Raw genomic sequence first — 15220 nt, 5'->3', positions numbered from 1 at the left:
TATTATATTAAACAATCCACATAAATAAAGAGAAATACAAAACAAAAAAGAGGAAGCTAGAGTTTTACTAATGTTGTATAATGCAATTAAAATAATCAAAATAAATATATTTAACCTAAATACAAAAAGACTATATATATGCTAAATAAAAAAAACTAAAAAGAAAATATAAAAACTATTATATCCTTAATAAACAACAAAACAAAATAATCATATATTTCTTCACATCTTCTACAATTATGTCACTGCAATATATCATCTTCACTAAGGTTCCTTGGGCTACCGTCATTGAAAATTGAGATGTAATAACCCCACATGTGAATGCCACATGCTATTTAACAGAGTTTAATAAATGGAAGTCTAAGGAACTTTAATGAAGACGGTGTCGTGGTGTGTTGCTTTGACCTATGATAGTTCAATGGATCAAAGTTAGGAAATTAAAAGGTCAAGGGTTTAGTCAACAGATCATGTTCATGGTTCTCTAAACCAATTAACCTATTTAAAAGTCATTTTCTCAATCTAGCAATGTCCCAGCCAATATGGTTCGAGTAGGAGGAAAAAAACTGTCTTTTTTTTTTCTTCATCAAGTCATTATTGTTTCAAACTTTTTTTTTTTATTTTAAAAAGTCAAAACTTTAATTAATCTAAATTGATTAAATTAGGTCAATGCCATTAAATATGATGTATTAAGAGCATCTCCCATCCAAATACTAAATGAAAAAACTAAAAATAAATAAATAAAATATTATTTTAGCTTTTCAATATTTATCTTACATGCTTCAAGAAAAGTATTGTATAAGAGTTGCTCAAGTAAGCTAATCATCTAAGCCATGTTGTTCTTAACGCCTTCCAGTTTTTTTCGGTAATGGCTTTTAAGACAAGCTTTTTTTTTTTTTTTATTCTTTTATGAAGTCTAATAATGTAGACTCTGGCAGAAAATTTATATTTCAAATACCTAATATGCATATTTTATGATTCATAAATGTAAATGCATTTTTAAATAAAATTAAAAACACAATTGTTAAAATATTCTTAAAAAAATTTAGCACAACAAAATCAAAACTTGTGGCAGTTAAATCCTATAATTTAAAATACTATAGTAACAAAGTGCCTTTTCATTAAGCATATTATAATGTCTTTAAATATGAATTGTTTGTTTGTAGTCTTAAAAAGTTTAATTTTTAAATTATTTTTTCTAATATCTTGATTTGATAATATTAAAAATAAAATTTTAAAATATAAAAAAATATTAATTTAATATATTTTTAAATAATTTTTTTTCTAAACAAGCTATTATAATTACAAATGCTACCTACCACAAAAAAAAAACCTATCATCCCCCCCCCCTCTATCTCTCAAAAATTGAAAATAATAAATAAATAAAAAAGAAGCCCCATCATTCCCACGTGGCTTCCCGTCAAACACTTTATACCTAAAATACCGCATGCAAATCAGTAAAGGAGCCCATGTTCCTTCACCTTTGTCTTCTCTCTCTCCCCTCTCAAAAGGCACAGTCAAGAGACTCAAGACCCTCGCTGAAACGCATACAGACACGCACTTCCTTGAAAAACCAGTCTACTTCCCCACTCTCTCTGCAAGTAGTTACTTTGTCTCATTCCCGCATCTAATTTCGATCAACATTTTCATTTTCAACTGCCCTTTACTAACAGATATCAGTATAATCACTCCAAAAACAGAACCATATGTGATTTTCACTATTTCTCTCTCTTTAGATCTACAAATTTTTAAAAGATCGAAACTTTACAAGAATCCATTTCATATTTTTACACAAATTTAAAAGCCCACTTCACCAAACTCTCATTAGTTTCCTATAAATGTAATGCCTCTCGGTTTGAGATCTGAAAGGGTGAAGCTTCGAGGGGCCAGTGATGTAATTCGGGTGGCATTTTGTTGAGAGTGATATTTAAAGAGGAGAGATGGGATCCAGTGGAAGCAAGGCATATCGTGGTGGTGCGTCGTCGTCGTCGTCATCAAGTGGAAGTGGACGGAAGGGAAAATCTAAAGGGAGGAGTAAGGTTTTCCAGTCTTCTTGTTTGGGTACTTCTTGTGGATCTCGCGATAGTACCAGCGGTGACCATGTCAGTCGCTCTATCATTGCTCCATCTTTGACTTCTTTGGTTGTCTTACTTTTAGTTTTCTCAATTTTAATGCAGTTTAGTTCTTCTGTTTATTCACTCACTCGTGTGCAATGTCAATGGAAATTCATGTTTTCTTTTCTCGAATCGTGGAAAATGTGTTAACGCATCTTTTCAGGACTTGTGTTTATTAAGTATCATCATTGTTATTGTTATGATGCTATCGTTGATTTGTAAGAATGATGTGAGAGTTTATTGGTTATAGGTTTTTGAAGGACTAAAGTTGTTTTACCCATGCTCTTTTAGGTTTGTGATGATGGGAATAAAGAAAATTGTGAAGGAAATGCTTCATCTACTAACCGGAATGAAATAGACTCCGATGAGGTTAAAATTGAGTGTTATGGAAAGGTTAAAGTGGAGCAATCTGATAAAACGCCCTGTATATCGTCGGATGTTGAGCTCGATGAATGGAATGAAGCAAGTATCACAAACACTTCCTCTAGAACAGGTAGCAGCTCTGCTCGAGCTGCTGCTCCTACACAGTCATTGACCTTTCCAAGTCGGCTTCTTTCGCGCTTGAGTTTTATTCCCGGTAATGTGAGTTTTAGGTTGAGCAGAGCAGCGAGTTTAGGGTCGTCAAGGGCACATCAAACTCATTCTACTGGTCCCAGAATGTTTGATGGTGAAGATGAGATTCGCCATCATCCACAGTCTGCCAATTCTGTTGTTGATGGAAATGGAAATGAAATGCAACAAATTAGTGATTTATTGGCTACATCCCTGGTGAGTAGAACTGCTGCACATCATCATGAAGATACGGCTGCTGCTTTGCAGTTGCATAGTCAAGCACCTGATCTCTTGGACAACATGCAGGAAAACCAGAATATTTTTTCAACTCGCAATTCAGGAAGAGATGGAGGTGGAAATAGAGTGGAGGTTGATGCAAACTTACGTTCTCCTAGAATGTTCAATGACATGGATGGGATTGAGACTAGACATTCCGATAGGCGAATTGGAGCACAAGAACCTGCTGAGCGTAATGTTCGTTTTAGCCGAACCTTAAGTGTTGGAAGACTTCGTGATAGAGTTCTTCGTCGGTCATCACTACCAGAACTTACATTTTGTCCCTTGCAACAAGAGAGAGAAATGAGAGGTTCTAGCCAGGGTAGTGGGAGACAGGCAGTGGGTGGGGAGATGAGGATGCCAGAATCTGAAGGGAATACTCTAACCTCCACAACTGCACTGGGTTATCCTTCATCTGGCATGTCTAGCTCACTGTTCAGCATTCAAGATCATGAGTTGGAAACCTCTAGAACAAGAGAAGCCAGGTATCGTGACTTGCTGGAGCATAGATCAAATTTCCTTGAACGAAGGAGAAGAATACGATCTCAGGTATGTAAATTCCCTATACTTTATAATTATTGAAAGTTTCCATAGGACATATTTTCATCTAAAGAGCACATTGTGCCTGGCTTGTAACTTTTGAGGTTGAACATTGAGTATTATATATGTTGTTGAACAGTATGTGGTGAAGTAGTGAATGCTTTCTACTTGTAGAGCAGACCATTTGATGGTCTTGTTTGGGATTGACTTGGGTCAAAGCCATTCCTGTTGCTTATATAAAATTAACATTTCCTGCATTGTGCTTACCTGCTGTTGGAACAGTTTTCACCTGAAAGGCAATAAAAGGGACCCATCTATATCTGGGCTAAATCTCATATCACTTTCAGCCATGCTTTCCTTTGTACTTTCTTTTCCTTTTGAGTGCTTGAAATTGAACAAATTACTGACCATCGCATCGAAGGGTTTAGGTTCGTGCTCTTCAGAGATTGGGAAGCCGTTTCGAAAACCTCTCTGGACATGAGAGGTCTTGTATTTTATCCGGTCAACACAGAACAGGTCGCTGTACATGTCGTGTAAATAATCGAGATGCAAACTTAAATGATGACACAAGTGCTAGGGCTAGCATATCAAGAATTGTCATGTTAGCTGAAGCTCTATTTGAGGTAATAGACCGTTAGCTTTGTGCTGTTTATCCCCCAGTTTTTATCTCCATTTTTTTTCTCCTTTTTTATTTAGATCTTTGTAAGCTGAATTTTTCATACTGTATAATCAGGTTCTGGATGAAATTCACCAGCAATCAGTTGTATTATCCTCTCGTCCTTCCATGTCTTCACTTGGATCTGTACCCGCTCCTAATGAAATAGTGGAATCTTTGCCAGTTAAATTATATGCCAAGTCCCAGAAACATCAGAATGAGGATACAGCTCAGTAAGTAGCCATATTTGCTGATCAGATTTTAGTGTATTATATTTCTCAGATGGAAGTGACTAAATTTTTGTTTGAATAACTCAAATAGAACAATGAATGTGTATCTATGTATGTATAGGGTTTTTAAGTGCAAATAATTTGTATTCCTGGCTTCTGATTTTACATCAAGGCCAATATAGTGAAGGTTCTGTGTAGATACATTTTAGGGTTGGCAGTTGACAGTGAGGATTTCTATATATTTCCTCAATCCACAAACTTTAAGGTAACTGCTTGTATCACCTACATCTAGAAAAATTGCAATCTGGTTAACTGCTGGTGAAAAATTCTACAAAGACTGCTTCGGATCAAGTATCTAAAGTGCCTGCCAGGCTCTGAGCTTACCTTCACAAAATGAGAAATCCCATTGCCACGACAAAGTGTTAGTCTAATACCTTGGGAACCATATCTCCTGTTATCTCCTCCATGTGGTAACTTAAATCTCCTCAATCTTCCTAATCAGCCTGCTGTCCCAGTAATTAAGCACTGATTTTCTCCAGTTTCAATGTTGCCAATATTAAGTCTTTTGCGCTCTAATAGGAACCCTGCAACCTGATTTGAATGTTACATTGAATAAATGCCTTGAAGGGATGCCTTGTTTATTCTTATCCTCCACTTTGCAACTTGTGGATTTCACACATGTTCCATGTCTGATTGTGCTGACATGGTCACGCAGGTGTCTTGAGGAAATTGCCAACTCTGAGCATTGTATTGTGATTGCTTCTCCATTTCCTCAAATCTCCTATTCTACATGCAGGCAGCTACATTGAAACCATCTAATGTATTATATAGTTAAGCAGTCAACATATTCAGTGTACAGTTAGTTACCTTCATATTAAGTACCACATAAAGCCCACTTCAATAAAGTTTGTGATCTTCTTCTTCTTCTCATGAAAAGGTGTCATATTGTGTGTAAGAATTATTATCTGCAATCTTCTTTTGTGTAAGTTTTTGATGTTTGTTCCAGGTTAGAAGGTTCACCGAGCATTGTTTCTTCCTTCTGTTTTCATAATCTTGTTATTTTCATTACATTGTTGTCTGCTATTCTTATCCAAGTCAATGAAGTTTGATTGAATTTTTATATTGCATCACTGTCTCTTTATCATGATTGTCTTTTTACTTATGCTCGTCTCCCTTTTTGTCATTTAAATAACAGATGTTACATATGCCTTGTGGAATATGAGGAAGGAGACAGCATGCGAGTGTTGCCTTGCCATCACGAATTCCACAGAACATGTGTAGACAAGTGGCTTAAGGAGATTCACAGGTATTTTTTTTGAACCCTGAATTTACAACTAACAGCCTATAAATACATGCATCTACACATGCATGTTTAAAATAAACTCTTTTGTTGTGAAACTACACAATTCTTATTTGTTCCTGCTTAAGTTTTTTTTTTTTTTTTTGGTAATGTTAAAGGACAGTTCTGCAGAAAATTTGAGATTGTCAAATTTGTATTTGCATTTGTACACTTGACTCACATGTTGGGTCACTGACTAGTGATGCTAATATAAGTTGATAAAACTGACTGAAGGTTACACAATGTTGACTAGAATGCCAAGCACAACTATCAGAATGGCTCCAAAATTTCGTTTGTTGCCAGATCAGAGCAACTATTCAGAACTCCCAGTGTCTTTTCACTCTTTGCCACATTCATGTGGCGTCCTTGTCTATTGTAAGTAGGTCCCAAATGATCTAACAGAGGCTGCACTTCACTAGAAGCGCTACATAATTCCTCATATCATAAGGCTTATCAAATTTGTGTCATCTGACTTTGTTCTTGTTGAATCACTAGAAATCTTAAAATGGATCTGGACTTTTGGGTTTTTCTGGGTGCTGTGAGTTCTGCGTGTCTTTCAAATATGCAGCAACAGAGTTTTTGTTGGTATTTGTTTGATAGCAACCTCGAGGTTGGCCTGATTTATATCTTTTTCTGGATTTTTTTTTTTAATATCCAATGGCTTGCCTGACTTGTATAATTGAGTGCAAATTGTAACCCGCAAGAGGAAATTTGTTACTAACATGACAACACCGGGTCTTAAAAGTTACAACTTATAACCACTGGCTGTCCCCATGAGAACATTATTATGCAGATTAAATGCTTTGCATGCTAGCTGCTGGTATGATGTCATATTGCTCCCTCTTCTTGTAAGTTTTAATGTTATTTTGGCAGTGTATTATCTAGTCGTTTGCCTTACTTTTTAATGGTTTGCAGGGTATGTCCACTTTGTCGTGGTGACATTTGTAGATCTGAATCATCGCCTGCTGAGAACTAAGGCGACCAGTTTACAAGCAGCTCCCTGATGAGTGATGACCTCAGGAACTCCTGCCATCACCAAGTTCTCCAGCATGACAAATGTCTCAAAAGTTCAGTCCTTTTCTAACAGCACAGGTGATTTTTCTGTGGTTTCAGTGCAAGCTGATTAACGTTAAATGGACTGAACAATGGTTTGAGGTGGTCGGCTGTATGCGGGGTAGAATTTTTGCTCATTCCATTTTTTATTCATTTGGCCTAGAAACCCAAATGATATCTTCAGCAAAGAGGCTCTTTTATCATATTGAAAACATCAAGCATCTAATATCAGTCCTTCCATTATTTTGGTGCTTATTCTCACAGGGATCCAACTTGTAACGATTTCTCTTGTTCACCACCGTGTATTTTATTTTCGAAAGTAATACAAAATTTGGTGATCCCAGTATTTGATTCAATCAGATGTCTTCTCCATGAGGGTTATGAAACCAATAGATTTTCAATCTCGGACTCTGGAGCCCCCAATCCTTCTAGTTCCATCTTTTAAGCCTAATTAGTCTAATTTTTATGGTTAACTCTAAAAATCCCACAAAATGGATCCTAATCCCTTCAGCCACTGAACTCTTAACACCATAAAACACCCTCCTAGCTAGATTACGAGGGCCTGTATTTGTTGTAATCCGTAGTCTTTACCCCTACGGAAGACTGGGATAAAATTCCCAACCTAGCCTTCTTATTTATGCCTGGGTAGATAAAATCATGAGTGCTCCTTGTATCAATAACAAAAACGAGGAAGTGATTGTTAATCCTTGCCTTCACCCTCATCGTTTTAGGGTTTAAGCCTCCCACCATTGCATGTGATGAAATCTCTAATTGTATATGTATGGCCTTCACAAACAACTCATAACTGGTCAATGCTCTCGTCTCCTCCATTTCCTGAAACAATGTAATCGCCTTTCCCTCCATGTGAAAGCTTGCCGTGAATAACATATGATGTGTTATGATAATTGAGAAAAAGGCTAGGTTTATATTCTCAACTCATGAGATTATCGCTGTTAAATTGTGGAAAATCTAATTTCACTGGTCTCAATTGAATCTGTTGCTGGTCTTTTGGCGCCCATTCCTAAAAATAGCCCTTCCTTCAACTTTCTTCATCTTAATTATCCATCCACCCTTCAATTCTTTTGAATATTTAAGGAGTATTTGGACGATGGTAAAATTTGATTTTTAAAATGTTTTTTTTTTTAAAATATATTAAAATAATATATATATATTTTATTTTTTAAAATTTATTTTTAAGATATCAATGAAAAGTCTTTCATTCTTACAAGCAGACAAAAAGACTTTGAGCTTTTCTTGCTTTTCCTTCTTTGTTGTCGGCCAGCATGTAACATGGACCCTTTACATAACAGTATATTATTACTTAAGAAGCCCAACATAAAAAAAATAAAAATAAAGCCCAACATAATAAAAATAAAATAAAAATAAAGCCCAACTCCAAATTGCAAATAAACAAACAAAGAAAAATATAAAGCAGAGAAGTTGCAGAGAATGCTTCGCCTTGCCTGACAAAGAAACAAACAAACGCCATGAACCAAAACTGTAATAAAAAATAAAAAAAATACAAAGCAATACCAAACCAAACCTTCTTCAGCTCTAAAATCTACACAGAGACTGACTTCAAATGTAAAAAAAAAAAAAAAAAAAAAAAAAAAAAAAATGAACACAAACAACAATAATCAGGATCTCCTAATCAACCCTCAGCAAACCCAAATTCCCCAACCCGACCCATATTCTCACCTACCCCACCCCGTCCAACCAGGCCCTAGCCCTCACCCTCAACCTCAAACCCGCCGTCCTCGAGGCTTCGCCGCCACTGCCGCCGCAGCTGCATCAGCTGATAACACCCCCGCTGTTTCATCTCCCAATGCCTCGGGTAAAGGTAAGAGAGAGAGAGAGAAAGAAAAGGAGAGAACCAAGCTTCGAGAACGACACCGTCGTGCTATTACAAGTAGAATGCTCACTGGTCTTAGACAATACGGTAATTTCCCTCTCCCTGCGCGTGCTGATATGAATGATGTTCTCGCTGCTTTAGCGCGTGAGGCTGGTTGGACTGTTGAAACGGATGGCACCACTTATCGCCAATCGCCTCCTCCTTCACATACGGTTAGTATGCTAGTCGTTTACTTGTATTAGGGTTTCGTGATGTTGAAAATTAGGGTTTTGATTGATAATCTGTAATTAATGTGTTTGAGAAGGGATCATTTGGAGCGAGGCCAGTGGAGAGTCCATTGCTAAAGAATTGTGCTGTGAAAGAGTGTCAGCCGTCGGTTCTTAGAATTGATGAGAGCTTGTCACCGGGGTCGCTTGATTCCATGGTGATTAGTGAGAGAGAGAATTCGAGGAATGAGAAGTACACAAGTACGAGTCCCATTAATTCTGTCATTGAATGCTTGGATGCTGATCAGGTAATTGATTGATTTATTGAATTTGTTGTTATCGGAATATGTTTGTTTGATAGTGTGGTTGATTGTTGGGTGTGTTTGTGGTGCAGCTTATACAAGATGTTCATTCTGGCATGCACCAAAACGATTTCACGGAGAATTCTTATGTCCCTGTTTATGTAATGCTTGCAGTAAGTGTCTGGTTTGATTTGAATTGTTGATGTAGTGGCATTTATTTGTTCGTGTCATTTCTTTTTTTTGCATTTTGTGCAAGGATTGGCTCTCTCTTTTGTGTTGATCTTCTAATGTTTTCTGTGGATGCTAATTTGTTGAATCATGGTAGCAGAATGGGTTTATCAACAATTGCTGCCAGTTGATTGACCCACAAGGAGTTCGACAGGAGTTAAGTCACATGAAGTCTTTAGATGTGGATGGTGTGGTTGTGGAGTGCTGGTGGGGAGTTGTTGAAGCATGGAGTCCTCAGAAGTATGTGTGGTCTGGCTATAGGGAATTGTTTAACATTATCCAAGAATTCAAGTTGAAGTTGCAGGTGAGTTCTAATGATTTATTTGACTTGTATGTGTGTGTACTACAATAGAAAAAAGAAAGATTAACAGATACTTAATCATTCCATTCTGGTTCTTTTAACATGTATTTTTATCCTTTCCCCAGCCAAAGTGATCTTTTACGTTTTTTTCAAAATGGAATGGACCTGTTATTTTGGTTGGAAACTGGAATCTAATGGAGACCATCATAAAGCATGAAACTTTCATCAAAATAACATTCATCAATAAATTGCTTATTCTATATGATCATGATTTTCTTAAACTCCTTCATTTTTAAACAAATAGTTTTTTCCACTATGGCAAAGCATGGCTTTGAGGACCTTTCTGGTGCATGCATCAATTCTTTCCTTGAATTCTTATGCTCCTTTGTTTTTCTTATGAGAATATGTATTTATTTTATCAGAAACTTTCTTCACTGCTTTCCTCATTAAATGCCCTGTTCTTTTATGGAAAACACCTTTCTGCTGGTTGTTGAATGGTATTTAAATCTCAAACCTGTCTTAAATCTTGAAGGTTGTAATGGCATTTCATGAATATGGAGGAACTGACTCTGGCGATGTTTTGATCTCCCTCCCCCAATGGGTTTTAGAAATTGGGAAAGATAACCAGGACATATTTTTCACAGATCGTGAAGGAAGGAGGAACACTGAATGTCTATCTTGGGGCATTGACAAAGAGCGAGTTCTAAAGGGAAGAACTGGTATAGAGGTATATATAAAAAAATTTCCATGTAGCCACCAACATCTTCTTCTTTTTTTCATGGTGTTTTCTCTAGCATCTATTACATTATTGTCTCTATACTTCTCTTATTCCTCTTGCCACTGTTGCTTTCTCTCTCTCAAAATAGTAATTATAAAATGTAGGCTTTTAGTAATAGAACCTAATGTTGTGCTATCAACACTACCTTAGGTTGTATGATGCAAAATAATGCATTTTCATGTTAGAGTAGGAGGTTGTTCTTTTACTTTTCTGCTAACTTGATGAAGCTAACTAGATTTCATCGTATCTAGTTCTATGAGGGAGTGATAGGATAGGCATAACTTATGTGAAAAGAGTAAAGAAATAGAAAGGTTTGGAAGAAAGACTTTATGGCATGCTTTCATCAGCCTTTTAGCTCTATGCTGAGTACGCCAAACTAAAGTCATTGAACATACTTTCTGTACCTTATGGCGCCTGCACAGTTTTTTTATTTGTATTTCATATTGTGATTCTTAATTATATGCAGGTTTATTTTGACTTCATGAGAAGCTTCCGGACAGAGTTTAATGACTTGTTCACAGAGGGCCTTATTACTGCTATTGAAATTGGACTTGGACCATCTGGGGAACTGAAGTATCCATCCTTTTCAGAAAGGATAGGATGGAGGTATCCTGGTATCGGTGAGTTTCAGGTATCTTTTTATGTTAACCCATGATATGCATGTCTCTCTCCTGTGCTGTATTTGTTTGAAGTTCATTGCAAAGCTTTTGATTTTTAGTGGTTTTTGTACATTGACTGTTATGGAAAATTGGCTGGAGAAATTTTATCTTGTGATTTTTCTACTGCTTGAAGTCTATCTTTATTGTGTATTTAGAACTGAATCTTTGTCATATTGAATGGGATCGGATTCTAAGTTTGATTCATCCACCAATACTGATGGAAAATAAACATGAAGGCTGTATATGTTATGCAGGTTTCTTGTGCTGATGACAACCTACGGTTCTGAAAAATGAAGAAAAAAATTTAAAACCTTCTGTAGTTTATTTTTGATTAAGTGAAAGTGGTTTTGGGTTTTGTCTCATGCATTCGGTTATGTGCTATTTGATAATTCTTCTTTAGAAAATGTATCAGCTTATCAGCAGCCTCATTGTCTGTAAGAGACCTGATCCTTAAGAGTACTTACTCTTATGCAACCACCAGCCTGTGAGCTATCAGCATTTCATTGGTTGCCTTCAAGTATTCATGTTGGAGTTACCTACTTATATTGTTTATTTAAAGTATAGCAGTATAGTTTTTAATTTTGGGATGTAGTTCTGAAAGAAGAATGTATCCAACTTTAGCTAGTGCTGCATCATGGATGCCATATTCTGTTAATATGTGATGTTCCTGCTTGGAAACCCTAGCTTGATGTTGTGCATTGTTTATCTATTTTGCTCCTTATATTCTTGCTTTTTATTACTGGTTCTTCTATTGCATATGGTTTCAATATAGTTTGATTTTAGTTGATGTTCATCATGCATGACCAATGCTGATTGCTTCTGTACAGTGCTATGATAAATATTCACAACAAAATCTTCGCAAAGCAGCTAAATTGCGTGGACATTCATTTTGGGCTAGGGGGCCTGATAATGCTGGTCAGTATAATTCAAGGCCACATGAAACTGGATTCTTCTGTGAACGAGGTGATTATGATAGCTACTTTGGTCGCTTTTTCCTCCATTGGTATTCCCAGTCGCTGATAGACCATGCCGATAATGTTTTGTCTCTCGCAAGCTTTGCATTTGAAGATACAAAAATCATCATCAAGGTTTGTGCATTTAGAACTTCTTGAACTGGATTTTAGAATGATTTTGTACAATTGTTAGGAATGCTAGTCTTTTACTAATCCACTTAAAAGATAGTTATGATCCAAATCCTAGAGAAATCCACGGTCAATGTTGGTATGCTTTGCTTTTATTTTGTTTTATTTTTATCGAGACAATAACACAACGGGAAGGACTGGTTGGGGGATGAGGAATTAGTATACTGATTCACTTTCTTCCCTCCCCTTTTTTAGTTATTCCAATCTAAACTTTTGCAAGTGTTTTAACAAAAAAAAAAGATATTTTGCAATTGACACGAGACCTAATACCTGATTCTAATAAGTATTGTTCTTAATTAGAAATTTACAATTGAAAAAAAATATATTCTATTTCTAACTAATAGAAATTGAATATTTTTTAGACTCTAGATACTATTTAGAAATAGGTAAATGAATAAAATAATATAAAATAATTTCCACAATCTGCCCAGCTTGCTTTGTCACGTCACCTGCATGGTGATACAATTGCTACTGCCACCGTCATCATGCTCCACCTGCTTTCAGTGTCGCTGATGGTATTCCACTTCTATTATGCCCTAGATCAATTCTAGATGCATCCAAAGAGATGCTCAAATCCTTTCTCATTGGGCTGGGGACACTGGGGCGGGTTGAGATATATGCTATCTTGAACAATTTTAGCACCAAAAAATTTAATAAACTGTATAACGAACCATGAGCCCACAAATCAAATTAAGCTGAGACAATGTGCCAAAACTTGTTCACCTTGATCTTTCATCTCCTCTGTAAATTGTCAACAACTAGACTCCTGTCCAATCTGCCTTGCCAAAAAAGCAAAGCTGGTTGAGAATTTGTCCTTCTTTCATTGCACTTTGGTTTTGACGGGCTCTGCATTAAGGTTTAACACTGATTTCATGTTTATCTGTATCTTGCATTTTCATATAAATCCAGACAGCTTTCTCACCATAAATTTGTTGCTTCATTTTATCTCTCATTTGTCATACAAAACCTCAGAGTCCTCCCGGGAACTGCAATTGCAAAATCATTTAGGTCTCTCAGTTTTCTTATGACAAAAGGACCTCACACAAGTCTCTGCCCGCCACCAACCTGGTCATCCTGCCTTATTTTCCATCCCAGAAACACTTCTTTTAGCCTTGATAAACACAGCTCCCTAGCTTCCTCGTTCTGGTATACCAATTTGTCTGTTTCATTAACAACATTTATAGGATTGATACATTTCACTGACATGTTTGTTGGGCAGCCCTGGCCAACTGGATTAGTGTTGTTGTAAGTTTCTGTTCTGTGTGAGATTTAACTACACTTTCATTTCCAGCTGGTTGATCACAAATGGTAGACTTTGGAGATGATTTTTTTATGCATTTTAGAACTCTAATCAAGTGGATAGTGGATTTGGAGGTGGTTTATGTGAAAAAAAGGAATCTATATTGTCTTCTATCCAAACTAACATATGGTTTCTTATGAACTTTAATCACGTTGATGCATGTGCAGGTTCCTGCAGTTTATTGGTGGTACAGGACAGCAAGCCATGCAGCAGAGCTAACAGCAGGATACTATAACCCGACAAACCAGGACGGATATTCTCCAGTTTTTGAGGTTTTGAAGAAACACTCGGTGATAATGAAGTTTGTCTGCTCAGGATTGCAAGTTTCAGGTTTTGAGAATGATGAAGCACTTGTTGATCCAGAAGGCTTGAGTTGGCAGGTGATGTTGTTTGTGGGATCCCTTAACTTGGTTTATTCCTCAGGCTATTTAGAGTCTTGGATATTCTTAGCAACTTTTGGCTCATGTTCATGAACTGCTTTAGTTACTTCTATGCGTTTGAAGGAGTTGATGAACTGTCATTTGTTCCCACAGGTTCTGAATTCTGCTTGGGACCGAGGATTAACAGTGGCTGGTGTAAATATGCTTGCCTGCTATGACAGAGAAGGGTATAGGAGAGTGGTTGAGATGGCGAAGCCAAGGAATGATCCCGACCACCATCACTTTTCATTTTTCGTGTATCAACAGCCATCAGCTTTAGCTCAAGGAACAATTTGCTTTCCAGAGTTGGATTTTTTTATCAAATGCATGCATGGTAAGAAAAGTAAAGCTATTACTGTTGCTCAAAAACTTAGTCAATGGGTGGTCAGACAGTCCATTGCAAAAAAAGTTGCTTCTCTTTATCTTCTGCTTCCATCCATGTAATTTGATTCCTGCATGGAAGAATCTTGAAATCTAATAATGTTCAATCTCTCTTGATTTGTCAGTAACTGAATTAATTTTTTTGAGAAACAACACATTGCTTGGTAATTAATTAAGAAGAGAAATGCCAAACCTTTAATATGAAGAACATTGCTCGCATCATGTCAATATTTACTCCAAGTTCATATGGAGATTTTTATTTTGTCATTTATTTTTTCCAGCCCTTTGTAATGTTAAATCCTAATTCAATATCTGCAGGTGAGATAACGGGTGATCTAGTATCCTGATGGGGTGCGGATTTTTCTCTTTGGTAAATGTGTGAGCACAGCCGCTAGTTTCAACTGCTGGCTGTAGGTCAGATGATGGTAGTATGCAGGGCATAAAAGCATAACTGCGGTTCCAAGCGCAGAATTCTGTAAGATTACTTTGAAGTCTTTGTAAATTATGCTATCTTGGTCTGCCTGTGAAAGCAGGACAGAGTCTCTTAGGCGGGCATGAGGATAATCTTAATTTAAGATTTTGCATTTTGTTCATGGAATCAGAAATGCAAGTAATGAGATCTCCAAAATTCATCAACGCAATGTATTTTTTATGCTACGATTCCCATGGTTTTTTTTTGAAGTAGTGTTTTTCCCTACTTAACTTTGATTCCCATGTGATTAATAAGGCTATAAACCCAGGGTAAAATTTAGAAGAAAATGACAAGTAAAACCAAAGTTGTTCGATAAATGAACTTGATTTGAATTGGAATATAACAATAGAGTTCTGCTTTTGAAATTCCAGTAGTTTGAAAATATGCGGTACACGAGAAGTGAAACTGGAGCTGTTATTGCGGC

At 36.5% G+C, this 15220-nt stretch overlaps 2 protein-coding genes across 4 annotated transcripts; both read left to right on the top strand.

Moving 5' to 3' along the window:
• Nucleotides 1–1462: 1462 nt before the first annotated feature.
• Nucleotides 1463–7112, top strand: LOC118028646 (uncharacterized). 2 transcript variants are annotated; one of them, XM_035032327.2, is made up of 7 exons: nt 1463–2099; nt 2403–2879; nt 2970–3488; nt 3908–4102; nt 4213–4367; nt 5560–5670; nt 6619–7112. In XM_035032327.2, exons 1-7 carry the CDS (start codon nt 1938–1940, stop codon nt 6677–6679), a joined length of 1680 nt encoding a protein of 559 aa, XP_034888218.1. In that variant the 5' UTR covers nt 1463–1937; the 3' UTR covers nt 6680–7112. The 2 variants fall into 2 exon arrangements, with proteins under 2 accessions (XP_034888218.1, XP_034888217.1); XM_035032326.2 differs by having other exon boundaries at nt 2403–3488.
• A 1091-nt stretch (nt 7113–8203) lies between these two features.
• Nucleotides 8204–15005, top strand: LOC118028645 (beta-amylase 8). 2 transcript variants are annotated; one of them, XM_035032325.2, is made up of 10 exons: nt 8204–8820; nt 8913–9122; nt 9209–9289; nt 9445–9648; nt 10178–10372; nt 10890–11054; nt 11910–12170; nt 13692–13904; nt 14058–14277; nt 14643–15005. In XM_035032325.2, the coding sequence occupies exons 1-10, from the start codon at nt 8374–8376 to the stop codon at nt 14669–14671; spliced, it is 2025 nt and encodes a 674-aa protein (XP_034888216.1). In that variant the 5' UTR covers nt 8204–8373; the 3' UTR covers nt 14672–15005. The 2 variants fall into 2 exon arrangements, with proteins under 2 accessions (XP_034888216.1, XP_034888215.1); XM_035032324.2 differs by having other exon boundaries at nt 9442–9648.
• Nucleotides 15006–15220: the final 215 nt, after the last annotated feature.

Source organism: Populus alba, chromosome 3, assembly GCF_005239225.2.
Source record: "Populus alba chromosome 3, ASM523922v2, whole genome shotgun sequence".
NCBI classification, from domain to species: domain Eukaryota; kingdom Viridiplantae; phylum Streptophyta; class Magnoliopsida; order Malpighiales; family Salicaceae; genus Populus; species Populus alba.
The sequence above is the reverse complement of the archived record's forward strand: the minus strand, read 5'-3'. Positions and strand labels throughout refer to the sequence as shown.

Excerpts from the sequence above, each read along its gene's own strand:
- LOC118028646 (XM_035032326.2), top strand. The coding sequence starts at position 1,938 with ATGGGATCCAGTGGAAGCAAGGCATATCGTGGTGGTGCGTCGTCGTCG. Across the intron at positions 2,100-2,402 it reads ATAGTACCAGCGGTGACCAT|GTTTGTGATGATGGGAATAA; the intron begins GTCAGTCGCTCT and ends ATGCTCTTTTAG. Across the intron at positions 5,671-6,618 it reads TGGCTTAAGGAGATTCACAG|GGTATGTCCACTTTGTCGTG; the intron begins GTATTTTTTTTG and ends AATGGTTTGCAG.
- LOC118028645 (XM_035032324.2), top strand. The coding sequence starts at position 8,374 with ATGAACACAAACAACAATAATCAGGATCTCCTAATCAACCCTCAGCAA. Across the intron at positions 8,821-8,912 it reads CGCCTCCTCCTTCACATACG|GGATCATTTGGAGCGAGGCC; the intron begins GTTAGTATGCTA and ends GTGTTTGAGAAG. Across the intron at positions 14,278-14,642 it reads TTTTATCAAATGCATGCATG|GTGAGATAACGGGTGATCTA; the intron begins GTAAGAAAAGTA and ends CAATATCTGCAG.